Raw genomic sequence first — 26,148 nt, forward strand, 5'->3', positions numbered from 1 at the left:
TTCTGGCATTTTCTGGACTAGAGTTTTAAGCAGATTTACAGCCTACTTGGGCTGGCTTTGAACCACATACATCAGATTTCAGCCTCCTGAGTAGTGAGGATTATAGGCATGAGCCACTGGCACCTGGCCTGAAAACAGTTTTGTTTTGTATTTTTTGGGGCCAATCTGGAGTCTTGAATTCAGGGCACTGCCTTGAGCTTTTATGCTTAAGGATAGCACGCTGCCACTTGAGCTATAGCTCCATTTCTGGCTTATTGATGGTTAGCTGGATGTCTGTGGCTCATGCCTGTAAATCCTAGTGATTCAGGAGACTAAGATTTGGTTTGAAACCAGAGTGGGCAGAAAAGTCCCTGTGAGACTTTTCTAGTAGAATGCTGGCCTTGAGCACAAAGAGGCTCAGATATAGTACCCAGGCCCTGAGTTCAAGCCCCCACCCCCCAAAAAAAAAAGGTCTCAAGGACTTGCCCCAGCTGGCTTTGAACTGCAATCCTCAGTATCAGATAGGATTACAAACCCCCAGAAACTTCCTTTCCTTTTTTCGTGTTAGTACTGGGGATTGAACTCAAGTCCTGGGTGCTGTTTCTTAGTTTTTCTGCTCAAGGCTAGTGCTCTTTCACTTGAGCCACAGATCCACTTCTGGCTCTCTCTGTGTGTATGTAGTTAATTGGAGGTAAGAATTGCACGGACTTTTCTATTCAAGCTGGCTTCAAACTAAGATCCTCAGATCTCATTCTCCTGAGTAGCGAGGATTAGAAGCATGAACTATCAGTGCTTGGTTAATTTCTCAGCTAGTTGTAGAAAAATGGAAAACTACATCTGAAAAGGATATGTAGTCTAATGTTGTAACAGCTTTATTATAATGGAGCCAAACTGGAAACAGCCCAAATGTTCATCAATAGGTGAGGGAGGAAATAAATCTCTACAATGGAAGAATATCCAGGAAGTTTTTTTTTTTTTTAAAGGAACTACTTATAGAAAATGAATTTCAAAACACACTGAAAACTGAAAAGTTGAGTGCTGGTGGATCATGGTTCAAAGCCAACTCAACCCTGGTAGAAGAGTTCATGAAACTCTTAGCTCCAATAAATCACTTTAGAAAAAGTTGGAAGTAGCCGGGTACAGGTGGCTAATGCCTATAATCTTAGCTATTCAGGAGGCTGAGATCTGAGGATCACAGTTCAAAGATAGCCCAGGCAGGAAAGTCCATGAGACTCTTATCTCCAATAACCCACCAGAAAACCGAAGTGGTGCTGTTGTTCAAGTGGTAGAGCACTAGCCTTGAGTTGAAGAACTCTGAGACCGACCCGCGACCCACGCCCCTCTCCCCCCCCCAAAAAAGAAAAAAAGCTGGAAGTGTTGCTGTGGCTCAAAAGGTAGAGCACCAGCTTTGAGTACAAAAAGGCTCAGGGACAGTGCCCAGGTCCTGAGTTTAAGCTCCAGGACTGGTAAACAAAAACAAAATAAACAAAAAAACCCAAAAAACAAACCAACCCCTCCCCTACCCAGAAGATATTATACCCTTTCATTTATAGCAATTATTGAATAGGTAAAACTAATAAGCACAAGGCATTGGTGTGTGTGTGTGTGTGTGTGTGTGTGTGTGTGTGTGTGTGTGTGTGTGTGTGAAGACCTAGGTTCAAAGTTAGCTTAGGAAGAGACTTTCTTCAATTAACCAGCAGAATGATTGGAGACATAGTTCAAGAGTGGCCTTGAAAGAAAAAGCTGACCAGGAATGTGAGGTCATAAATTCAAGCCCAATATACTAATACAAACACACACACACACACACACACACACACAAAGTTAAGTGTTGTTGGTTCACACCTGTTCAATCTAGCCTTGACAGAAAAGTAAAATGCTAAATTAGAAGCTGACTGAAGTGGTAGCATACCAGTCATAAATAAGAAAAGATTTGTCTTTAGCTTAAGTAGCTAGGAACGGAGCCATCTGAACCTAGCTGTATTGCTTTTTCATTGTTGGTCATGGGGTTTGAACTCAGGGCCTGGGTACTGTCCCTGAGCTTTTTTGCTCAGCACCCTAGCACTTTGAGCCATAGCTCTGCTTCTGGTTTTCTGGTGGTTAACTGGAAATGAGTCTCATGGATACTCCAGAGGCTGAGATCTGAGGATCTGGGCACTGTTCCTGAGCTCTTCAGCTCAAGGCTACTGCCCTGCTGTACCCTTGAGCTAAGTAAGCCCCGCTTCCATTCCAGAGGTTAATTGGAGATAAGTCTCAGGTCCTTCTGTACCAGGTTGGCTCTGAACCTTGATCCTCAGATCTCAGGCTGAGTAGCTAGGCATGAGCCAACTCACCCAGTTCACATTTTTTTTTTGTTATTGGTTGTGGGGCTTGAACTTAGGGCCTGCCTGGGAGCTGTCTCTGATCTCTTTAGCTCAAGGCTAGTGCTCTACCACTTAGCTTTTTGATCTGTAATGCCATTTTTGGTTTTCTGGTAGCTAAGTGGAGATGAGTCTCACAGGCTTCCCTATTTGGACTATCTTTCTATTACATTTTTTGTCAGTCGTGGGACTTGAACTCAGGGCTTGAGCACTGTCCTTGTGCTTTCTCAAGGTCAGAGCTCTAACACTTGAGCCACAGCACCACTTCCTATTTTTTCTGTATATGTGGTTCTGGAGAACTGAACCTGGGAACTTGTGCATGCTGGGTGAACACTCTATCACTAGGCCACCCTACCAGGCCCCTGAACTACCTTTTTAAACCAAGATCCTCAGTGCATGGACCCATGGAGTTTTTTTTTTTGCCAGTCTTGACCTTGAGCTCAGGGCCTGAGCACTGTCCTTGGATTTTCTCAAGGCTAGAGCTCTACCACTTGAGCCTCAGCACCACTTCCAGCTTTTTTCTATGTATGTGGTACCGAGGAATCGAACCCGGGTCTTCATGCATGCTTGGCAAGCACTTTAACCACTAGGCCAAACTCCCAGGCCGGACCCATGGAGTTTTAAATCTTATTTCCTAACAACTACTCATTTGAAATTTACGTTTATATAGTGTACACAGGAAAACATGTTCTAACTATCAAGTATTAGGAGTGGGATTTTTTTTTTTTCCTCTTTCCAGTCCTGGAGCTTGAATTCATTGCCTGGGTACTGTCTGGAGCATCTTTGGTTCAAAGTTAGTACTCTACTCCTTGAGCCATAGCACTTTTGGCTTTCTGTATATGGTACTGAGGAATTGAACTCAGGGCTTCATGCATGCTAGGCAAGCACTCTACCAGTAAGTCACATTCTCAGCTGTAAAAGTGGGACTTTTACCTCCTCGAATGTCAGTAGCCTATGAAATATTAAATAAGCTGGGCACCAGTGGCTTATGCCTGTAATCCTAGCTACTCAGGAGGATGGTGGTTCATTCAGCTTAGGTAGGAAAATCCATTTTTTTTTTTTTTTTGGGGGGTTGGCTCTGGGGCTTGAACTCTGGGCCTGTGTGTTGTCCCTGATCTTCTTCAGCTTAAGGCTACTGTCTTACCCCTTGAGCCATAGCACCACTTCTGGTCATCTGGTGGCTATTATATGGAGATAAGAAGAGCCTCATGGACTTTCCTGCCCGGGCAATCCTCTATCTCAGCCTCTGGTGTAGGTAGGATCACAGGTATGAGCCACTGGCACCAGCCCAGGATTATGTTTTCTATTTTTTTTTTTGCTGGCTCTGGGTCTTGAACTCTGGGCTTGGCCATTGTCCCTGAGCTCTTCAGTTCAAGGCTACTGTCCTACTCCTTGAGCCTCAGTGCCACTTCGTTTTCTGGTAGTGAATTGGAAATGCATCTTTACAGACTTCCATGTCCGGGCTGGCTGTGAACCCTGATCCTCAGATCTTAGCCTCCTGAGTAGCTAGGATTACAAATGTGAGTCACTGTGCTTGGCTGTATTATTGTTTTTCCCCTCAGTGGTTGTGGGGCTTGAACTTGGCCTGAGCACTGTTCCTGAGCTCTTCAGCTCAAGGTTACAGCTCTACCTATTGAAGCACGGTACTACTTCCAATTTTCTAGTGGTTAATTGGAAATATGAGTCTCATGGGCTGGCTTTGAAATGCAATCCTCAGATCTCAGCCTCCTGAGTAGCTAGCATTACAGGCATGAGCCACCATGCCTGGATGGATTATTTTTGGCCAGTCCTGGTGCTTGAACTCAGGGCCTAAGCATTGTCCTTGGGCTTTTTCTTCAAGGTGTGTGCTCTACCGCTTGAGCACCACTTCTGGTTTTTCTATGTATGTAGTACTGAGGAATCGAATCCGGGTCTTCATGCACTGAGTTCAAGCCCCAGGACCGGCAAAAAACAAACAAAATAATTGCTAAAGTAGTGAATCATTACTTAAGATATATACATTTAAAAAGTTATTTTATCAATCAAAGTGTTGAGAAGACGAAGAACTTAGTACTTAAGTAAAAACTTACTAGTCTCAATTAGGTCTCTTATAACTGTCACCATGGCAAGAAGCTGTCAGTCTTGTAGCAAGATTATAACAGTGAGGAGTAAGAAAATTTGGGCTTAAAAAAAAGGGGGTGGGGAGGGGAATGTGAGTTTTGCTTAGTGGTAGAGTACTTGCCTAGAGACCTGGGTTGATTCCTTGGTACCACATACACAGAAAAAGCCGTAGGTGGAGTTGAGAAAGCCCAAGGATAGCGTGCAAGCCCTGAGTTCAAGCCCCAGAACTGGCAAAAAAAAAAGGGGGGGGGGGAGGAAGCAATCAACTGGCAATGTTTAGAACATTTTTATTAAAATACAAAATGAGTGGGATAAAGTTAAGTAGAAAAACATAGTAAATATTTACAAAAACATGGATAACACTACTTAAGAAACATACAACACATATACAAATTCAGAAAGGTCTTAAAATCAGAGTTCAACATTCCCTAGAAATCTGTTCTGTAAGACAGGGACTCAGGCAGCAGAGGGGAGAAGTCAGGAGTTGACATAGTCAAATAACTGTTCTAATTTCCTTCATCCTGATGACTGCAAGGTCATTCAGACATAGGGTGGCTTTCTTCAGCCCATGATGATATTCAAAGATAAGAGCAACTTCTCATTATTTGCCATCTCATGAGTCTAAAAGAATATGAAGTCAGATTTGAGGCAAAGAAAACAGATAAGACACAGATAAGGTAGAGAAGAAAATATTCACAAGTGTCGTTATTTAGACAGTACATACCCTGTGTAAGGCGCTAATGCCCCCTGGGCTCTATTTACTTTACTTTGCTAGTCTTGTATTAAAAGGTCTTCTTCAACTGTATTCAGAGGATAGGAAATTAAGAACTTCACGTAACTTTAAAACCAGTCTTAGGCTCAGTGAGACCATTTACCACATTTTAAAACAGGTCATCTTCATCTGACTCTTCGAGGTACTTGATAGGTTTCTTGGCTCGTACAGACTTTGCCCGAGGAGACACAGATGAATGCAAGTCTACAAGGAAGTCATCAGTCTCCTCTTTGGATTTCTGAAGAGAAAATGCAAACCATTTGGGCAATGTCAATCTAATAGTATAATTTCCAAATTACAAGGGGTTTTCTATCCTCTGCTAATTAGTAAAGAATAGGTCCAAAATTATTGCTTAATTGACTGATTAAATTTATTTTCTTATAAGTATTTTAAACAAAGAGCAAAAGCTTAGTTAGGAGTTTTAAAACATCTATAGCAAAGGACTAGAAAGAGATAAATACCTTGCTTGTAGCTGCTTTAGAAACGATATTCTCAAAATTGGAATCAGAATCATCAGAATTGGATATTTTTCTTTTGCGGCGAGTCTTATTCTTGGCAGGGTCAGGCTTCTGAGGGATATCAGAACTTAAGGCTGGATCTGTTTTGGTTTTTTTTGGAGCTGCTGCCCTTTTTTTGGTACCAGCAACAGAGGTGGAAGACTGACCTGCAAGTCAGCACAGGAATTCATTATGGTTACTTTATTTTGGTGCTGTTACTATGGTTTGAACTTCAGGCAATCAGCTCTTCCTTGGCTTTTTCACACATGGCTGGCACTTTCCCACTTGAACCATACCTCCACTTCCAGGTGTGAGTGTGTGCGTGCGTGCGTGCGTGCGTGCGTGCGTGTGTGTGTGTGTGTGTCTCTCTTTTATAGGGCTTGAACTCTGGGCCTGGACACTGTCCCCAGGGGTTAATTGGACACGGCTAGGCTCTCTTCCTGCATGGGCTAGCTTTGAACCTTCATCCTCAGATTACAGCCTCTTGAGTAGCCAGGATTAGACTTGAGCTACTGGTGCCTGGCTCACTTCCAGCTTTAAAAGTCCCTCAGAGGGGCCGGGAGTTTGGCCTAGTGGTTAAAGTGCTTGCCTAGCATGCATGAAGACCCGGGTTCGATTCCTCGGTACCACACACATAGAAAAAAGCCGGAAGTGGTGCTGAGGCTCAAGTGGTACAGCTCTAGCCTTGAGAAAGTCCAAGGACAGTGCTCAGGCCCTGAGCTCAAGCCCAGGACCTCAGAAATGAAGGGAGGGGGCCAGAGTTTGGCCTAGATGTGGAGTGCTTGCCTAGCATGCATGAAGCCCTAGGTTCAATTCCTTGGTACCATATATACAGAAAAAGCCAGAAGCAATGCTGTGGCTCAAGTGTTAGAGCGCTAGCCTTGAGCTTAAGAGCTCAGGAACAGCTCTGTGGACCAGAGTTCAAGTCCCATTACTGAAACAAACAAACAAACAAAACAACAACTACAAAAAACGGAGGGAGAAAGTGTGAATAAATGCAGCCATGGCAGTCAATACATACATAAAAAATGAACTAGGCAACTTATAGGCAGGAATAATAAAGGGAAACTGAGGGAAAGTAAAAGGGGTGACAATTTCCCAAGAAAAATTGTACCCATTACCTGATTTATAGAATTGTAATCACTCTGTACAACCATTACAACTATCTATCTATCTATCTATCTATCTATCTATCTATCTATCTATCTATCTATCTATCTTTGGTCATGGGGCCTGAACTCTGAGCCCTAAGTATTGTCCCTGAGCTCTTCAACTGAAGGCTACTACCCTACCCCTTGAGACACTTCTCATTTTCCAGTGGTTAATTGGAGATAAGAGTCTCACAGACTTTTTAGTGCCTGGGCTAGCTTTGAACCTTGATCCTCAGATCTCATCCTCCTGAGTAGCTAGGATTACAAGCAGGAGCCTCTGTGCCTGCCTGCCATTACAACTCTTTTATGTGTATTTATCTTTAAATGTCCCTCCCCGCCCCCACTGTGTATGTATCTTAAAAAAAAAACAAAAAACAAAAAAACCCCTCAGATTTATCTGTCTGGGGTATTTCTGAACTGAGATCCTCAAATCTCAGCCAACTGAGTAACTAGGATTGTAATATGAATCACTGGCACCATGGCTAGTACAAATAAATGTTAAAATTGACTTGGGGCCAGTCAATTAATCCCAAGGTCAACCCATCTCAAAGATTGAGGCTTACTTTTTGTTGCTGTCTTCTTCACTGTCACATTCTTTTTAGGTGGATTTAGAATTTCCGTTTTAGCTGCTAAGTCAGTAGCTGGAAGGCTTGAAGATGGGGCTACAGTTTCTTCAGTATCACCTAAATTAGTTACTTCAAGTGGAAAGAAAAACAGTTCATATAGACAGCATAGGAAATACATGAGACTGCGTTGCTGCGGCTATGAGCTTCTTTCTTTCTTTTTTTCTTTCTTTCTCTTTTGCCAGTCTTGGGGCTTGGATGCTATCCTTGGACATTTTTTTTTGCTCAAGGTTAGCACTTTGATATTTGAGCCACAGAGCCACTTCCAGCTTTTTTTTGGTGAGTCAATGGGGCTTGAATTCTGCCTGGGAGCTGTGCCTGAGTTCTTTAGCTCAAGACTACTGCCCTACCCTTGAGCCAAGCCCCTCTTCTCATTTTCTAGAAGTTAATTGGAGATAAAGTCTCAGGTCCTTTTGTGCCTGGCCTGGCTTTAAACTTGATCCTCAGTTCTCAGCTTCCTGAATAGCTAGGATTACAGGCATGAGCCACTGCGCCTGGTCACTTCCAGCTTTCTGTGTATGTGGTGCCAGGGAATCAAACCCAAGGCTTTGTACATGTTAGGTGAGCATTCTACCAGTAGGCCATGCTCCTGGTCTATGAGCTTTTTAAACACTTTTCTGGAATATAGTAAACATTCTTAAAACTTTGTTCTAATTTTAAGGGTGTGTGTGTGTGTGTGTGCCAATGCCAGGGCTTGAACTCTTTCAGGTGTACATTTTTTCTTGATGTAGCACTCGATCCATGTGTATGGCCCAGTTTTTCCTTGGTGTCTTGTTCTTTCCCTCCTACTCTCTCTCTCTTTGCCAGTTGTGGGGCTTGAACTCTGGGCATGGACACTGTCCCTGAGCTCAAGACTACCGCCCTACCCCTTGAGCCACAGTGCCACTTCTGATTTTCTAGTGTTAATTGTAGATGAGACTCTCATAGACTTTTGTGCTGGGGCTGGCTTTGATCCTCAGATCTCAGCCACCTGAGTAGCTAGGATTACAGGTGTGACCCACCGTGCTGGCTGTTTTTGTTTATCCCTTTTCTGTCCTGGGGCCTGAACTTAGTGGCTCATCTTTGGTGCTCGCTATTCCACTTGAGCTACTGGCTTTTTGGCAGTATATTGGAGATAAGAATTTCAAGGGCCAAGCACTAGTGGGCCCACATCTGTAATCTTAGCTACTCAGGAGGCTGAGATCTGATGGTCATTTGAAGCCATTCTGAGATGCTTAATATACTCTGAGCCCTGCTCCCAAGAAGCTGTAGGACTGGGGTTCAAGTAGTAGAGTGTCAGCTTTCAGCATAAAAGCTCAGTGACAAGTTCCAAGACTATCAAAAGAATCTCATGGGATTTCCTGCTAGGCTTTGAACCAAGAACCTCAGGTCTCAGCTTCTTGAATATCTAGGATTATAGGTGTGAGCCACTGGCATTCAGCAAGCTATTTTTTTTTGGGGGGGGGATGGTGGGTCAATTAGAGATGGAATCTTATAGATTTTTCTGCCTAGCTGGCCTCGAATCAGAATTGACCAGGTCTCAGCCTTGAGTACCTATCATTAGACGCATGACCCACAAATACCCAGCTTCTTTTAGTTATTTTGAGATTTGGCCTGTCTCTAGTCCAGGCTGGCTTCATACTTGCAGTCCTCTATCAGCCTCTCAAATACTAGGATTATAAATGTGCCATGATTTAAAAATTCTTTGACAAGAACAGTTTTTTACTTGGGTACTAGAGGCTCATACTTATAATCCTAGCTACACAGATGGCTGAAATAATAATGAAACCAGGTAAGAACACAGGTTAGATACTTTACTACCCTTATTAAACACATACCTGACATGGCACTTTTCTGTGGCTTCAGTTCTTTTTCAGTATGTCTAGAATAAAAAGATAATGTCCTGACAACCAATTCTAAGTATCAAACAATAAAAAGCAACAAAGAATGCATTATTTACTGTTAAAAGCATGGTAGAGTATGTATGAGAGGGTCAGAAGCATGGCTCAAATGGTAGAGTGCCCAAGTCTAAACAACTACTGCCACAACCAATCAACCACCACAAAAATTCTATGTTAGATAAATTGCTTACTTAGGGGGAGCTTTGGTCTTAGGTAGACTAGCATCTGACGGGACAAAATCGTCATCTTCATTTTTTTCGTCAAAATCTGAAAAATCTTCATCCGAATCCAAATCCACTGTGAATTTGGATTTTGCTGTTAAAAACATATGCAAGGAATTAGAGAGAGCACTAGACACATTTAACTCAAAGACTGATATAACATTTCAAGAATATACATATAGGCTCCAGTTTAATTCTTCCAAAAATTTAGTGTAATTTACTGCTCCAAAAGTTAATTACTATAATTAAGTACTGAAGTCACTGGCCATTCAAATCTTACAGCATGTACAGTACAGTCTTCAGTTTTCCTTACCTGCAGCTCTCCGTGGCTCTATTTCTCGTGGAGGGACATCAAAATTACTTTCAGTACTACTCATATCTGATTCTGAATCAGACCAGGGGTTTCTCTTCTTTCCTTTTTTGATAGGTTTAAATGGCAATGCAGTTTGTTTCTTTGCCTTGGTACCTAGAGGTAAAATTAAAACCATATTTACATACAGTTAGACCCTTCATGCACCAAACATCCAGCTTCTTAGTGTTTGTTTATTTAGGTGCTGGTCCTGGGACTTGAACTTAGGGCCTAGGCACTGGTCCAATTAACCACTAAAAAGCAAGAAAGTGGAGGTGTGACTTAATTTGTATAGTACCAGACTTGAGCAAAAAAGCTAAATGAGTATACAAGGCCTTGAATTCAAGTTTCAGTATGAAAGGAGGTGGTAGGGGGAAGAGGAAAGAGAGGGAGAAAGTTTGTTCAAAGGGGTAAGGTGAGGAAAGAAAAAGAAAAAAGACAAGACTAAGATTAGATGTTCTAGAAGGGAGAAAAGAAAAATGAGCATGTAATAACAGAAGTCTGCTTAACTATTTTTTTTTTTTTGGGTCAATCTTGGGGCTTGAACTCCGGGCCTGGGCTCTGTCCTTGAGCATTCCAGCTCAAGGCTATTGCTCTACCATTTGAGCCACAGTGCCACTTCCAGTTTTCTGGTTGTTAACTTGAGATAAGAGTTCTCATGGATTTTTATGCCTGGGCTGGCTTTGAACCATGATCCTCATATCTCAGCCTCCTGAGTAGCTAGGATTATAGGCATGAGCCACTGCGCCCAGCTATTAATTATGTTTTATACTAGAAAATAAATACCATTTGTAAAATATTGTAATACCTAGTTCTCTTTTCTGTTTCTTCTCCAATCTTTCTTTTAGGCTTTCTATTTCCATTCCATCCTCCTTAGATGAACCCTCAGTGTTTTCACTCTAAAAGATATAAAACCAAACCAAAACAAAGAGCATAGCAAGAAAAATAGCTAATTACAAACAACTTATTCACACTTTTTAATTATATATATTTTTTTTTGGGGGGGGGAAAGGGGAAGTCCTGGGGCTTGAACTGGGGCCTGAGCACTGTCCTTGGGCTTTTTTTCTTCGATGTATGTGGTACAGAGGAATCAAACCCCAGTCTTTGTACATGTTAGGCAAGCACTCTACCACTACACCAAACTCCCAGCACCCTTTTTGGTAATTTTAATGGTTGTTTTTTTTCTTTTTATTTTAATTTCATGTTTATGTGGCACCAAGGAATTGATCCCAGGGTCTCACATGTGTGAGGCTAACTAGCACTAAACATATTCCCTGCCCCCACACGCTTAATTTTTACAATGCTATTAATCAAATATACCAACATACAATATGGTCAAAGACTATGATTTTTTTTTTTTTTGAGCTCTTCAACTCAAGGATATTGCTCTGCCACATTGAGCCACATTGCCACTTCCAGTTTTCTGGTAGATGGAGATAAAGAATCTCATGGACTTTCATGCCCAGGCTGGCTTTGAAACATGATCCTCAGATCTCAGCTAGGATTATAGGCGTGAGCCACCGGTGCCTGGTGTTGGGGGTTTTTAAGAGCTCAAAACAGTGGCATAGCTGGTTTTTTTTTTTTTTTTTGCCAGTTTTGATATATGCACTAATTGTTATCACAAAAGTCAGAAAAGTAAAAACATTACAACATTTGCACAGTATATATAACCACTAGTAGAATAAAATCAAAAGCTAATTTATATAAAATCAGAAACTTAATGCAGTTTATTAGGAGAGATTAAAAATTTCCCTAGTTAAATGGACATGTGTGTGCCTAAATAGAGATATAGATATATTTTGAAGCAAAAAAACCTCAAAAATGAAATAAGATAAAATGTCAAAATAGTTAAAAAAAATATGAACTGCTTCATGAATATGTCATCCTTGTCATGGGTCAATGCTAATTTTCTCTGTAGTGTTCTAATTTTAGTATATGTGCTGCCAAAGGGAGCAGTTTTCTTTTTTGCCAGTCATGGGGCTTGAACTCAGGGCTTAGGTACTATCCTTGGGCTTTCTCAAGGCTACTGCTCTTTCACTTGAGCCAAAGCACCACACTTCCTGCCTTTTCTGTTTATGTGATACTAGGGAATTGAACCTAAGGCCTCATGCATGCCAGACAAGCACTATACCACTATGCCATGCTCCTAGCCAGTTGTTTTCTTCAAGACAATCAAGTGTTAAAAAAAAAAGTGCTTAAGAAAAGAAGGCTGAGTCAGAGGTGTAGCTCAGGTGATATACATTAGCCAATGAGCAACAGTGTCCAATACAAAGTTCAAGCCCTGCTCTCAAAGAAAGCATAGTATAAACTCCAAACTATGGTGCTAGATATTTAATAACAGTTTAATTTTAAACAGAATTTCAAGTATTTTATGTGTCATGTTTTAAAAAGAATTACCTTAATTTTCCTTTTAATTTTCTTTTCTGCCTCTGCTTTCATCTCTATGGTTACTTGCGGAATAACTCTCTTCCCTTGCTGAGAAGGCAAAACTTCCATCAGTTGTGCTTTCTTCCCCTTGGCTTTTCCTCCTTTTCCAAGAAGCCCTATTTGTTCATCTTGTTTTTCTTTGGCTTCAACAACCTACAAAACAGATACAATGAAGTAAATTGATGAACTATAAACATTCATAAAATAGCAACAGTGGGGCCCTAGTGGCTCACACCTATATAATCCTAGCTATTCAGGAGTCCGAGATATGAGGAGTCCGAGATATGAGGAATGGGTTTTGAAGACAGTCCACTTTTCTTTTTTTTTTTTGTGCCAGTCCTGGGCTTGAGCTCAGGACCTGAGCACTGTCCTTGGACTTTCTCATGGCTAGAGCTCTACCACTTAAGCCATAGCACCACTTCCAGCTTTTTTTCTATGTATGTGGTACTGAGGAATTGAACCCAGATCTTTGTGCATGCTAGGCAAGCACTCTTACCACTAGGCCAAACTCCTAGCCCCTCCATGAGACTCTTATTTCTGATTAACTCACCACCAGAAAACCAGAAGTAGAGCTGTGGCTCAGATGGTAGAACACAAACCTTGAATGAAAGAACTCAAGGATAGCACCCAGGACCTGAGTTCAAGCCCTACAATTGACATAAAACCTAACCAGAAAATGGCAACAGTTGAACTTACTCCAATTGGTTGAAATATAAGATCAATTTGAGGCCTGGGAGTTTGGCCTAGTGGTAGAGTGCTTGCCTGGCATGCATGAAGACCGGGTTTGATTCCTCGGTACCACATATGTAGAAAAGCCGGAAGTAGCAGGTGCAGTGGCTCACACCTGTAATCCTAGCTACTCAGGAGGCTGAGATCTGAGGATTATGGTTGAAAGCCAGCGCGGGCACTAAAAAGTCCATGAGACTCTTATCTCCAATTAATTACCAGAAAACTGGAAATGGCACTGTGGCTCAAGGGGTAGGGCGATAGCCTTGAGCTGAAGAGTTCAGGGACAGCACTCAGGCCCAGAGTTCAAGTCCCAGGACCGACAAAAATCAATCAATCAATAAATGAATGAATAGAAAGAAAAGCCAGAAGTAGAGCTGTGGTTCAAGTAGTATAGCACTAGGCCTTGAGGAAAGTACAAGGGCAGTGCTCAGGCCCTGAATGAGTTCAAGCCCCAGGACGGCAAAAAGAAAGAAAGAAAAGAAAGGGAAAGGAAAAGAAAAATTAGCCAGATACTATCTAATTACTTGAAAGGTTGAGATCTGCAGGTTTCAGTTTGAAGACAGGCAGACAAGTCAAAGAGCTGGTATCTCAAGTGGCAGAACACCAGCTGAGTGCAGAAAAAGCTGATGCTGATTAGGAGTGATAGAGCCTGAGTTAAAGCCCTGGTACTGGCAACAAGAACCCAAAACAAACTATTAACTATTACTTCCATCTTAGCAGTATTTAATAATCTGTATGTGTATATATATATATATTCTACCGAGTTACAGCTTTAGGATATTTCTTTGGGGTGGGGTGAGATGGGTGGGTAGTTCTAGAGGTTTAAATTCTGGGCTTTGGCAATCACTAGGTTGCTGTTGTACGAGCTAAGCCATGCCTCCAGCTTCGAATTTTGCTGGTTATTGTGGTGATGGAGTCTAGGGAAGTTTTCTACCCTGGCTGGCCTGATGCTCCAGATATCAGTCTCTTTAGTGATGGGATCATAGGCCCATGCCACTACATCCGGCTTCTTAACATTATTTTGGAATGTACCTCTATGCTACCTATGCTCCTTCTATGGTCAATTGTTAAGTTTCTTGACAAAAAGGCACAGTGCTGAAATACAGCATTTCATTAAAAATTTTAACACGTGCATTATAAACTGCATACCTCTAATTCTTCAATGAATGCTGCTAAATCTTCCTTCCATAAATCCGATGGACTTTTTTTCTTTAATGATTCCAGCTCTTGCTCCTTCATAACATTACCAGAAAATTGAGTTAATATGTGTACATACAGCATTTTTAATGTAGCACACAACTACATTTTCCATTAGGATGATATTAAGCAACATACTATCCTATTAACAACTTACCTTTTCATTTCTTTGTTTACACAGTTCATCCTTTTTTTCCTTGGTTAGATACCAGAGGGGCATATCAAGAAGGTAATTGAAGGATGGCCCTGAATCTGGTACAGAGTCACTCTTTTCATTATCACTTTCTTCATTTTCTTCTTCATCTGGAACCTAAACAGTTAATTAAAATGTAGAATTAAAATTAAATGTAAACATAGTAGTGCTTAACAAAATTGTTAACCAAAGAATTACCTTTTGTTGGGCTTCTTTCCAGGCTTTCACAGGATCTGAATCATATCCCCTCTGGATCAGGACTTTAATAAGCTCTTTCTTAGGCTTGTTTTCTATTTAAAGAGTGTAGAGTAGAGAGAAAACACTTAATTGAGTTAAGATTTTAGGAAAGGAACAAGCTTTTACTACAATAAGCCAAAAGATTAAAGCTGTAAATAAAACTGTCTTTGTATTGCACACATACACACCCGGTATACAGATAAATCTCCATAAATGAAGGACAAATGTAAATTACTAGGGGGCAGTCAAATAATTTGAGGTATAATACAATCATAATTCTTTTTTTTTTTTTTGCCAGTCCTGGGCTTAAGCTCAGAGCCTGAGCACTGTCCTTGGACTTTCTCAAGGCTAGAGCTCTACCACTTGAGCCACAGCACCATTCCAGCTTTTTTTTTGTATGTATGTGGTACTGAGGAATTGAACCCGGGCCTTTGTGCATGCTAGGCAAGCGCTCTACCACTAGGCCAAACTCCCGGCCCCACAATCATAACTCTTAAAAGAATAGAAGTCTTTTATTTCAACACTTGACAGAACTACCTAATCAGTGCCACCCACCTAAAGACTGATTCTTCTTAATTGTGTGCTCAATGATTCATTCATTCTTTTTCCTATAACACCCTGTGTCTGCTGCAGGAAATTTGCTATACTTTGGGGGTACAATGAGTCATTAACTATACAGTTTTTGAGAATTCACCATCTTTTATCAATTAACTTGACATAGATTAAAATTTAGATCGTCTATTTATATTTCTCAAGAAGACTGAGTAATATCTATGATTGTCTAATTACAGTCGGCTAAGCCCTTTTTTTCCCCTTCAAGTCATGTCTACTGTAATTTATTTTACCTTTGCTTTAAGCAGTATCTGTGATATAAAAGGTTGATATGCTAGTGCTAATAATTTTAGTATGTATCAAAACAGACATGACCATGTGTGGGGCTCAAGTGTTTAACAGTTATCTAAAAGTCAGAGGCCATGAGTTCAAGCCCCAATATCACAAACTATGGGAGCATGGCTTGTCATCTTAGCTTTGTAGAAAACACAACAGGGCAGCAAGTGAAGGTCAGTGGTAAAGCACCTGTTGTAGCAAGCTTGAGCCCAAGTTTAAGCCCCAATACTACCAAAAATTGTATGTACAAACAAAGAAATGAACAAATCCCCAAATCCATATAACTACACGTTAAATATTTCAGTCTTGGAAGGTGGCTCAGGGGTAAACTGCTTGCCTAGTATGCATGAAGCCCTGGGTTCGATTCCTCAGTACCACATAAAGAGAAAAAAACAGAAATGGTGCTATGGTTCCAATGGAAGAGTACTAGCAAAAAGAAGTTCAGGGATAATGCTCAGGCCCTGAGTTCAAGCCCCAGGACTGGCAAAAATAAAAATAAACAATTCTCTGTGTCCTGAGAAAAGTCAGCCAGTGGTTTATTAACACCTTGTGTTATATGTTCTGGAATTTGTTTAACTCAGTTAAACAAACCGTTTTTTCCCTTCCTGTCCCTGAAGCTTGCACTCAAGAGCCTCAAGCTCTAGTCTAGCCTTTTTACTCAAGGCTAGTAATACTCTATCATTTCAGCTAAATCTCTACTTTGAAGCTATTTCTTTAATTTTTCCTTACAGTAAATGTTTAGTAGCTTTTTCTTTTTTTGTGGGTCGTAGGGCTTGAGCTCCACTCTGAGCTCGGCCTGGGCACTGTCCCTGAGCTCTTCAGCTCAAGGCTACTGCCCTACCCTGAGCCAAGCCCCACTTCCTTTTTCTAGAGGTTAATTGGAGATAAGAGTCTCAGGTCCTTTTATGCCTGGGCTGGCTTTGAACCTTCATCCTCAGATGAAGTAGCAAGATTACACGCATGAGCCACTGTACCAGGATAAATAGTCGTTAAAAAAAAAAAAAATCCCAGGATTGGTGAAGGCCCAAGTTCAAATTCTAATGTGGAACTAAAAAAAGAAAAGAAAAATTCCCTGTGATTGTCTGTTTGCCTGGCCTGATCTTTTCACTTGCAGGCACAATTTATTTATAAACAATTTATACTTATCCTTCTTGCCTTTTCCTTTTCTATCAGATTTACAGTCTCCTCTTGTGTTCAATTGGTTTATATAACGTGTTGTTGAGCTCTCAATTTTCTTTTTGTCCATATGTCAATTAAATATCAATTTCTTAAGATTTTAATCTATGGGGCTAGGAATATAATTCAGTGATAAGAGTGCATACTGAGCATGTATAGGACGACCTTGGGTTTGGTTAAGAAACAAAGACAAGGGGCTGGGAGTTTGGCCTAGTGGTAAGAGTGCTTGCCTAGCATGCACGAAGACCAGGGATCGATTCCTCAGCACACCACATACATAGAAAAAGCCAGAAGTGGTGCTGTGGCTCAAGTGGTAGAGTGCTAGCCTTGAGAAAGCCCAAGGACAATGCTCAGGCCCTGAGCTCCAGCCACAGGACTGGCAAAGAAAAAAAAAAAAAAAAGAAAAAAAAAAACACAACAAGAAACAAAGACAAACATAACCACAATCTAGAAAAGCTAACTCAAACTATAAGTAGCTGATCATCAAATGTTTACATACCAATGACAATCTTTCCATCTATTTTTTCTAAAATAAAACGAGCCTGATTGTTCAGCTTAGCAGATTCTGCACCAAGCATTCCTAGAAGCCATTCTTTTCTTAATCCATAATATTTGAGCCTGAGTTCAAAGAAGTCTCTTAGAATATCCAACACTGTGTCGTACTTCTTTAAACACCCTACATGGTCAAAAAGTACCTGGAAAGGAAAAATGAGTAATGCCAAGAATCAATAAATTGGGTAAATATAGTACAAGTGGCTTAAGACACCTTTTAAAGTTAGCATTAATGTTTAACAGTGCTAGTCCTGGGGCTTGAACTCAGGGCCTGGACGCTGTCCTTGAGTTTAAGGCTAGCTCTTTGCGACTTGAGCCATATCATCACTTTTGGCCTTTTCTATGTATCAAGGAATTGAATGCAGGGCTTTGTGCATGCTAGGCAAGCACTCTACCACTAGGCCACACTCCTGACCCCTACTTTAATCTTTAAAGTAGAAATATACTAAGTAAGTCATACCATAGAATTGCAGGTGAGACTAGTTTGGAGTTTAAAGACTTTGTGTAATCCCACTCTCTCTGCTTCTGCCAGTTTTTCTTCAGTCATCTTCACAACAAACTTCACTGTAGTATCTGTATGGTATTCCCTATAGTCTGTGATGAGAGGGGGTGTCTTCTCAGTGCCATTCAGCATGGGTTCTAGAACCTGTTCTTTGTATGTCTAAGGAAAGAAATAAGCTTTTCATAAGAAGTCCTCTGAATATCACAGTCTTGACAATGAAATAAATTTAAAAAAATCTCTAATTCTTTACCTGGGTCCATGTTCTGACAGGAAGCTCTGAGATTTCAATGGTTGTGGAATTAAGAATAGCTACTTCACCATTAATTACATACTGATTTGAAGCCAGCTCTTCAATAGTTCCCTTGAAGTTCTTGTAACTTGGCACCTAAATTGGAATTTTAATGAAAAACTTTTAGTATAATACTAGAGACAGACATCATTAATGATGTTCAACAATATGCCTTCTTTATATTAGCATCCTCTACAAAATTCCAGTTTAAACTAAAACCTTTACTTGAAACTTGAGGAAAACTAAAGTTACCATTGGCAAAGGTTCTTCTCCATCCATCAAACGCCTGATGTTATTCACAACTTCACGAACATCAAAGTTGGGAATTTTGCAGGACCAACCAGTTCCGATGCCTTCAGCACCATTTATTAGCACCATGGGTATAATAGGAATATACCATTCAGGTTCAACACGTTGATTGTCATCATATAAGAACTTCAGTGTGTGATCATCTTTTGGTGGAAATAATAACCGAGCCAAAGGACTAAAGAAAAGAAAGAACTCCATGTTGGGGGAGGAAAAAAAAAGGACTGACTTTGACATTTAACTTCTACAGACAGGACAGGACATGTTACTTCATATATACAACATAAAACAACCTTTGTTAATACACATTTAACATTGAGCATTTTCTTTCTTTTTAAATTTTTGTCAGTTGTGGGGCTTGAACTCTAGGCTTGGGTGCTGTCCCTGAGCTCTTCAGCTCAATCAAGGCTAGTGCTCTACCACTTTAGCTACAGCACCACTTCTGGGTTTCTGGTAGTTAACTGGAGGTAAAGAATCTCAGACTTTCATGCCTGGGCTGGCTTTGAACCTCAATCTTCAGATCTCAGCCTCCTGAATATAACTAGGCTTATTATAGGTGTGAGCCATTGTGATGGACAACATCGAGCATTTTCTATATGCTAGGCACTGGGTACACAGTCTAAACTCTCAAGAAGTGTACTTCTAGTACAGTCAGTGAGCATACATTTTGTAGAATGGCCTGCTGAAGTAGGAAAAAGTGACTAAGCTGGGGGCTCATGCTGGTAATCTTGGGGACTTAGGAGGCTGAAATCTGAGGATCATGGTTTAAGGGTAGCTCAGACAGGAAACTCCACAACACTCCTATCTTCAATTAACCACTGAAATGCTACAAGTGGAGCTGGGGCTCATGGTAGATCCTCAGACATGAGCAAAAAAGGGAAGCTGCCTATAATCCTAGTTATTCAGGAGACTGACATCTGAGGATCATGGTTCAAAGCCAGCCCGGGCATAAAAGTCCATGAGACACTTATCCCCAATTAACCACCAGAAAACTGGAGGTGGCACTATGGCTCAAGTAGCTAGAACACTAGTCTTGGTAGAGCTCAAGGACAGTGCCCAGGCCCTGTGTTCAAGCCTTTGGACTGGGCACCAAACAAAAAGGAACTGAAAGGATGTTAAGAGCTGGGTACAGAGGTACATATTTATAATCCTAACATTTGGAGAGGAAGAGGCAGGAAAACTTGAGTTTAAGGCCATATTGGGCCATATAGTATGATACTGTCCAAAAACTTACAAATAAAAAGATGTGATGAAGTCTGGCATTCAGTCTGTGACCATAGTGCCAGCTACTTGGGAAGTAAAATTATTTGAACTTGGGAGTTTCAGGGCAGCATGGGTAACACAAAAGAAAGACCCTATATCTAAAACAAATGAACCAATAAATAAAAACAAGAATTCCAAGAAAAATGAAGTCCTTTATGGTAAGATTACATTTGATCTGAGAAAGAACCCCAAGAAAACAAGCCACATGTATATCTACAGAGGATAGGCAAACTGAAGATATACTTTGGAAATGCCTGAGAATAGATAGAGGGTAATGCAGCTGGATCAGGGAAGGTATGAGATGAATTAAAAGTTATGGGAAGTAGCTAAATTTACTCTGAATGAGCAGATGGAAGGTTTTGAGCCAGACTGACCTACTTTGAATAATTAACTTGGCTGCTATAAGGAGACATAATGAAAAGAGTGGCTTAGTGTTTTTCCAATGCAGAACTCACGGGATTTGTTGAGAAATTTAATGGCAATGTCAAGAAAAGCAATGAAGGGTGAGTATAAACCATTTAGCTTAATAACTAGGATGACATCCAACTTAAAAAGACTGTCTTCTAGCCAGTCTCAGGTGGTTCATGTCCCAGGACAGCACACACACAAAGTTGAACTGGAAGTATGACTCAAATCATAGAGCATCAGGCCCTGAACAACAAAAAAACTCAAGACTCTGAGTTCAAGCCCCAGTCTGTTTTGACAAAAACAAAACAGAAAGAAAAAGCAAACTATTTCTTATCTAAGTATTTGGCTAGGGAGTTCTACCTGAGACACTTATAATATACTTACTAGGGTCAAGGCTTCAGCTCTGATATTTAGAAATAGACAATGTTTTCTTATTATCTTCTTCAAAACTGAGAGAGGGTGTCATAGGGTATAGCTTGTGCTAGGCTCAATTTTTCTATACAGACAGGCTAACCTCAAATTTGCAGTTTTCCTGTCTTAGCAGGAGTGTTGGGATTTTACACACACACACACACACACACACACACACACACACACACACACACATTGGGTGCCCGTTGTGAGGGCCTAGATGCTGCTCCTGAGCTTTTTTTGAGCAAGCTAGTGTTCTACCTCTTGAGCTATATAGTTCTTATAGTTCTACGTCAGACTTTTTGGTAGTTAATTGGAGATGAGAGTCTCATGGACTTTCTTGCCTGGGCTGGCTTTGAAATGCAATCCTCAGATCTCAGCCTCCACTGCCCAACCCATACCATGCTCTTTCTACTTTTCCTATAAGGCTCCTGAGTAGCTAGGATTATAGGTGGCCATTGGTGCCCAGCTTGCCTCACTTTCCTCTTGTTTGTGGGCACTGGGACCTTGAACTCAGGGCCCAGACACTGTCACTTAGTCTTTTTGCTTAAGCCTGGTGTTCTACCACCTGAGCCACAACTCCACTTCTGGCTTTTTGATGGTTAATTGGAGTCTCATACATTTTTTTGTTAGCTTAAAACTAGTCTTGGAATCTCAGCCTTGTAGGTAGCTAAGTTTACAGGTGTGAACTCATTTTCTAACCTTGCTGATATTGACCATTTTGGGCCAGAAAATTATTTTGTGAGGATTTGACGGCCAGTATTTCCTTCCTTAAATAACTAAATTTTTACATTTTGGTCTTATTCTGTTCTAAGACTGGAATGGCAAGACACTAAGAACTGAACTCTTACCTGAGCATTGTAAAGATATATCGAGGGCTGGCAGAGTCTTTGCCACCATGTAGCCTGGTACCAAACTGACCAATGGGCTGCAATAGGTTCAAATTATTGCTACCCACAAAATTTTGAGCCAAATTGATAATGGTCATCATTAATGACATCTGGGGAGACAAAAGATTCATTAATTTGACCTGAAGGTTTTCATAATACAATGTCCTTTTCACAACTCATAATACAATCTTATAGTTCTTCTTTCTTTTTTTTGGCCAGTCCTGGGGCTTGAACTCAGGGCCTGAACACACTCCTTAGGCTTTCTCAAGATTAGAGCTCTATCACTTGATCCACAGCACCACTTCCAGCTTTTCCTATGTATGTGGTACCGAGAAATTAAACCTGGGTCTCTAGGTATACTAGGCAAGCACTCTACCAACTAGGCCAAACCCCTGGCCCCAATTTTATAAAGTTTTATATGGTTTAGAAATATGTAGTGAATTTCCCCCCACCTAGAGATAGTGGAAAGAAGTAGTACCTAGGGGGCAGGGAGTTTGGCTTAGTAGTAGAGTGCTTGCCTAGCATGCACGAAGACCCACGTTCAATTCCTCGGTACCACATACATTAAAAAAAAAAAAGGTGGAAGTGGTGCTGAGGCTCAAGTGGTAGAGCTCTGGCCTTGACAAAGTCCAAGGGCAGTGCTCAGGCTCTGACCTCAAGCCCAGGACTGACAAAAAAAAAAAAGTAGTACCTAGGACTTCTGGTCCCAGGTTGAGTTCTTGCTTTCTAATGATTTCTACCTATTAAGTTGCACTCAAATTTGAAAGTATGTTTACCTCTCTTTTGCTCAGCATAATCAAGTGTTTCTACCTCTATGTCACACTTTTAATTTCTATTCTAACATGTGACACTCTATTTTATAGGGTATGCTGGCTCTCCAGCTAAATTGGGTTACTTCAAAGGTAGGGAACCTATTTTACATTTATCCTTGTTTGAGGAAAGCTTTCAACAAATGTTGTATGAATATTAGCTCTAATCCTTTTTGGCTAGTCCCAGAGTTTGAAATCAGGGACTCATACCTGATCAGCTTGCTTGGCTAGTGCTCTATTTTGGCGATGGAGTCTTGGAAGACTCATATACATTTATGTAAAGTCAAACAATTCAGTTATATATAAAAATTTGTCTAATTTTCCAGTTGTCTAAAGTCAACAGTTTAGTATATGTCCATCTAAATATTTTAAGTATTCTTCCATTTCTTTTATTTTCTACCTATTAATAGACAATGCCTATTATTCAAAATTAGTTTACAGTTTTGTCACTGATTCCATTCATATACACATACACATAATTTTGTTAACAATAAATATTTTGGATATTTAAATTTTGACACCATGAAGTTATACTAAATATTAGTAAATATCTATTTTTTAGGGTTTTTTTAAATTGTAATTAGTAAAAGGGTTACATGATATTTGCCAGATAGAAGGTACATCAATTCACATACATTGATACCCTTTCACATGTCTTGGTACCCATTACCCCCCCCCCCACATCCCCCACCCGTCTTTAGTAAATATCTATTAAAAATCTTTTTTTGGCTAGTCTTGCGGCTTGAACTCCAGGCTTGGGCACTGTCCCTGAGCTCCAAGGCTAGCACTCTACCACAGTGCCACTTCTGGCTTTTTCTGTGTGAGGTACCAAGGAATCAAATCCAGGGCTTTATGCATGCTAGGTGAGCACTCTACACCTAGACCAAACTCCCAGTCCCTAAACAAAGATTTTTTTCTTTCTTTTTTTGTGGGTCATGTGGCTTGAACTCAGCACCACTTCCCATTTTCTAGAAATCAATTGGAGATAAAGAGTCTCAGATTTTTTTGTGCCTGGGCTGGCTCTGAATAAGCAGATTCTTACAGGAATGTTTTTAAAAATAGAATTGTTAGGCCAAAGGGTAATTACATTTTTTTTTTTTTTTTTTGCCAGTCCTGGGAGTTGGAACTCAGGGCCTGAATACTGTCCTTGGGCTTTCTCAAAGCTAGAGCTCTACCACTTGGGCCACAGCACCACTTCTGGCTTTTTCTATGCATGTGGTACCACAGAATTGAACTCAGGTCTTTGTGTATGCTAGGTAAGTACTCTACCATAGGCTAAACTCCTGGCCCTATTATAATGCTTTCTGAAAAATGTAAAAGATTACATATTTACCTCACCATGATGATAAGAGGACATTTCTGCCACTGACCCAGCTAATTGGGCAACCTTCACTTCTCGCTTGTCATTTCGTTTGAAACAAGTAAACAAGACTTTTCTCTGACCTGGTTTCAAACCTTTAAAATGAAAGGACAATCATTAGCATTCTCAATTTAACCATTTTTGGGGTATTAATTTATATTTTAAGATAAAAACAGATTAATAAAATCAGAACTTACCATCAACCATAGATGGGATAGATCTCTCATTATCAGAATTTGAGAATAGGATAAGTTCCTTGTTTATAAAGTCATTGTATGTCAGATAAGTAGTAGTTTGTCCATATAAATAATCCTAAGGGACCAAGATAGTATCACAAGATGTAGCTTAAAATAAAACATGGGTCTTAACAATAATACTTAACAGGGGGAGGGTAAAGGGACCAAGACATGTGGAAGGGTATCAATGTATGTGAATTAATGCACCTTCTATCTGGCAAATATCATGTTACCCTTTTATTAAATACAATAAAAAAATAATACAAAAAAAAGAAAAAAAATAATAATACTTAACAAAAAAATTTAGGAATCACTATATGTCTTAAGATCTTCAAAAATATAATTAAGCAGAATCTTTCTTTGGTGTGTATATGCCAGTCCTGTGGTCTAACCCCATGGTTTAGGCCTTGTCCCTGAGTCATAGCTCCACTTCCAGCATTTTTTTCTGGTGGTTAACTGAAGACAAATGAAGACTTTCCTGCCCTGGCTGGTTTTGAGCCATGATCCACAAATCTCAACCTTCTGAGTAGACAGGATTATAGGTGTGAGCCATTGATGCCCATCCCACTTTGTTTTAAAGATAAATCAAGTTTATTATTACATGGTATTACTCATGAGGGATTAGGCTTCCCCCCTCCGCTTTTAAAAAACTTCACAGGACCACTTATATTTGTAGTCCATCCATCGCTGTTTGAAACACTGTATGTGATGTACTGTTATGGTAAGTATATTTAACTTTTTACTCAAATAACATCGGGTAAGTAGTAATTTCATATAAGGTCAATCCTAAAAAAAAAAAAAATCAATTGAATCACACATTTTAAGGGATATATTCAGCATTTATTTTTACCTCAGGAAGGCCAAGTAACTTCCGTTGTCTTCTATCCTCCATGAAATTAGTTAGCCATTCCTTTCGATCATCTACCTGTTTTTTGCTAAAAGCCTACAAATTAGAAGATGAAAAAGATGTCACGATTACCAACAGGTACCAAAATCTCTTTTTTTTTTTTGTCAATCCCAGGGCTTAAACTCAGAGCCTGGGTACTATCCCTAAGCCTCTTTGTGTTCAAGTTCAGTGCTCTACCATGAGCCACAACTCCACTTATGGCATTTTCTGGGTAGTTCATTGGAAAGAAAAAGTCTCATGGACTTTTCTGCCCAAGCTGGGTTCGAACTGTAATCCTGAAATCTCAATATTGTGAGTAGCCACCAGTGTCCCAGCCGAAATACGTTTTAAAAGAAACAACAAAAATCTTTTCTAAAATATCTGATTCCTTCTCTAGGAAATGCTTACTAGAAATATGCTATTCTCTAAAACACTCATTTAAACGCTATTATTGCCTTCAGTAGTGACTTTTCAAGTTATATATATCTAGAAAGTACAACTCAATTTTACCAGGCTGATTGCAGCATCGTCTTCAGGCCCAGAATATTTGAATTGGATTCGATGTCTTTTCATATCTGCAAAGTATTCCTTAGCTTCTTTTGATGTGCTGGTGCCCAAACCTATAAAATCAAAAATACCATTCAGCCATAATCTTATACTATAGTATTTATCAAAATAGAATTTTTATGTTTCATTACAAACCTTTGTAATACTTGACTTTCCATTTTTTATGATTTGGAGTAGAACTCTTCCATTCTTCAAATTCAGGAAGACTATAGAATGCCAGTTCTTGCTTGTTTTTAGACACCTATGGTAAAAAAGACTTTGTTTTAACTTTGCACAATATGGGATCCCCTCTACATCACACACCCCAGGAGTTATCTGTATTCCCAGAACTGAGCAGCTGGGTCTCAGAATATCTATTTTTGTATCCTAAAAATTAATATACCTTCACAATGGGAGTGATAAATTCCTCCAGAAAACGATGTCGCAGAAGAGAGGGCCAGTTGTGATGAATAAAATTAATTAGTAAACCTTTGATATGGGAACCATCTTGATCCTAGAAATATTTGAAAAGTCAAGATCAAAAGGATTATTTAGAAAGTAAATGAATTATGATTGATTTAGTAGTAAGTTCTACAAAAGATAGAGAACAAGGCTATATTTCACAAGTGTGGTAGCACAGGCCTGTAATTTTGAACTTAGGAAGTGGAGACAAGAGAGTTACAAGTCTGAGGCCAGTATGGGCAAAATACTGACACCCTGGACCAACCAGCAAAAGGCTATTCAAAAGTAAATATAAGCCAGGTATCTGTGGCTCATGCCTGTAACCTTAGCTATTCAGGAGGCTAAGATATGAGGACAAAGGTTCAGTGACAGTCCAGGCAAGAAAGTCTATGAAATTCTTATCTCCAATTAGCTATCAAGAAAGCTAGAAATTGCCAGGCACAGTGACT

At 40.1% G+C, this 26,148-nt stretch overlaps 1 protein-coding gene and 1 non-coding gene across 5 annotated transcripts in view; both read right to left on the reverse strand.

Moving 5' to 3' along the window:
- Window positions 1-4,709: 4,709 nt before the first annotated feature.
- Top2a (DNA topoisomerase II alpha) overlaps window positions 4,710-26,148 on the reverse strand; it is a 32,792-nt gene continuing 11,353 nt past the window's right edge. For all 4 annotated transcript variants that reach the window (XM_090350795.1, XM_090350794.1, XM_090350797.1 and 1 more), the window contains exons 14-35: window positions 25,641-25,751; window positions 25,394-25,499; window positions 25,202-25,311; window positions 24,656-24,748; window positions 23,767-23,881; window positions 23,543-23,664; window positions 21,362-21,510; window positions 18,375-18,606; window positions 18,084-18,218; window positions 17,792-17,992; window positions 17,279-17,474; window positions 14,677-14,768; window positions 14,443-14,595; window positions 14,238-14,321; window positions 12,330-12,512; window positions 10,741-10,831; window positions 9,897-10,049; window positions 9,554-9,677; window positions 9,300-9,343; window positions 7,423-7,554; window positions 5,673-5,875; window positions 4,710-5,449 (exon numbers count right to left, since the gene is read on the reverse strand). In XM_090350795.1, the coding sequence (XP_090206921.1) occupies window positions 5,321-5,449; window positions 5,673-5,875; window positions 7,423-7,554; window positions 9,300-9,343; window positions 9,554-9,677; window positions 9,897-10,049; window positions 10,741-10,831; window positions 12,330-12,512; window positions 14,238-14,321; window positions 14,443-14,595; window positions 14,677-14,768; window positions 17,279-17,474; window positions 17,792-17,992; window positions 18,084-18,218; window positions 18,375-18,606; window positions 21,362-21,510; window positions 23,543-23,664; window positions 23,767-23,881; window positions 24,656-24,748; window positions 25,202-25,311; window positions 25,394-25,499; window positions 25,641-25,751 (2,958 nt within the window). In that variant the 3' untranslated portion in view covers window positions 4,710-5,320. The remainder of the gene's footprint in view (window positions 5,450-5,672; window positions 5,876-7,422; window positions 7,555-9,299; window positions 9,344-9,553; window positions 9,678-9,896; window positions 10,050-10,740; window positions 10,832-12,329; window positions 12,513-14,237; window positions 14,322-14,442; window positions 14,596-14,676; window positions 14,769-17,278; window positions 17,475-17,791; window positions 17,993-18,083; window positions 18,219-18,374; window positions 18,607-21,361; window positions 21,511-23,542; window positions 23,665-23,766; window positions 23,882-24,655; window positions 24,749-25,201; window positions 25,312-25,393; window positions 25,500-25,640; window positions 25,752-26,148) is intronic.
- LOC150051721 (U6 spliceosomal RNA) lies at window positions 11,786-11,888 on the reverse strand. Its single transcript, XR_016538521.1, has one exon. It is a non-coding gene; the product is annotated as a U6 spliceosomal RNA (small nuclear RNA).

Source organism: Megascapheus bottae, chromosome 17 (assembly GCF_031878675.1).
Source record: "Megascapheus bottae isolate mThoBot1 chromosome 17, mThoBot2.hap1, whole genome shotgun sequence".
Classification (NCBI taxonomy): Eukaryota; Metazoa; Chordata; class Mammalia; order Rodentia; family Geomyidae; genus Megascapheus; species Megascapheus bottae.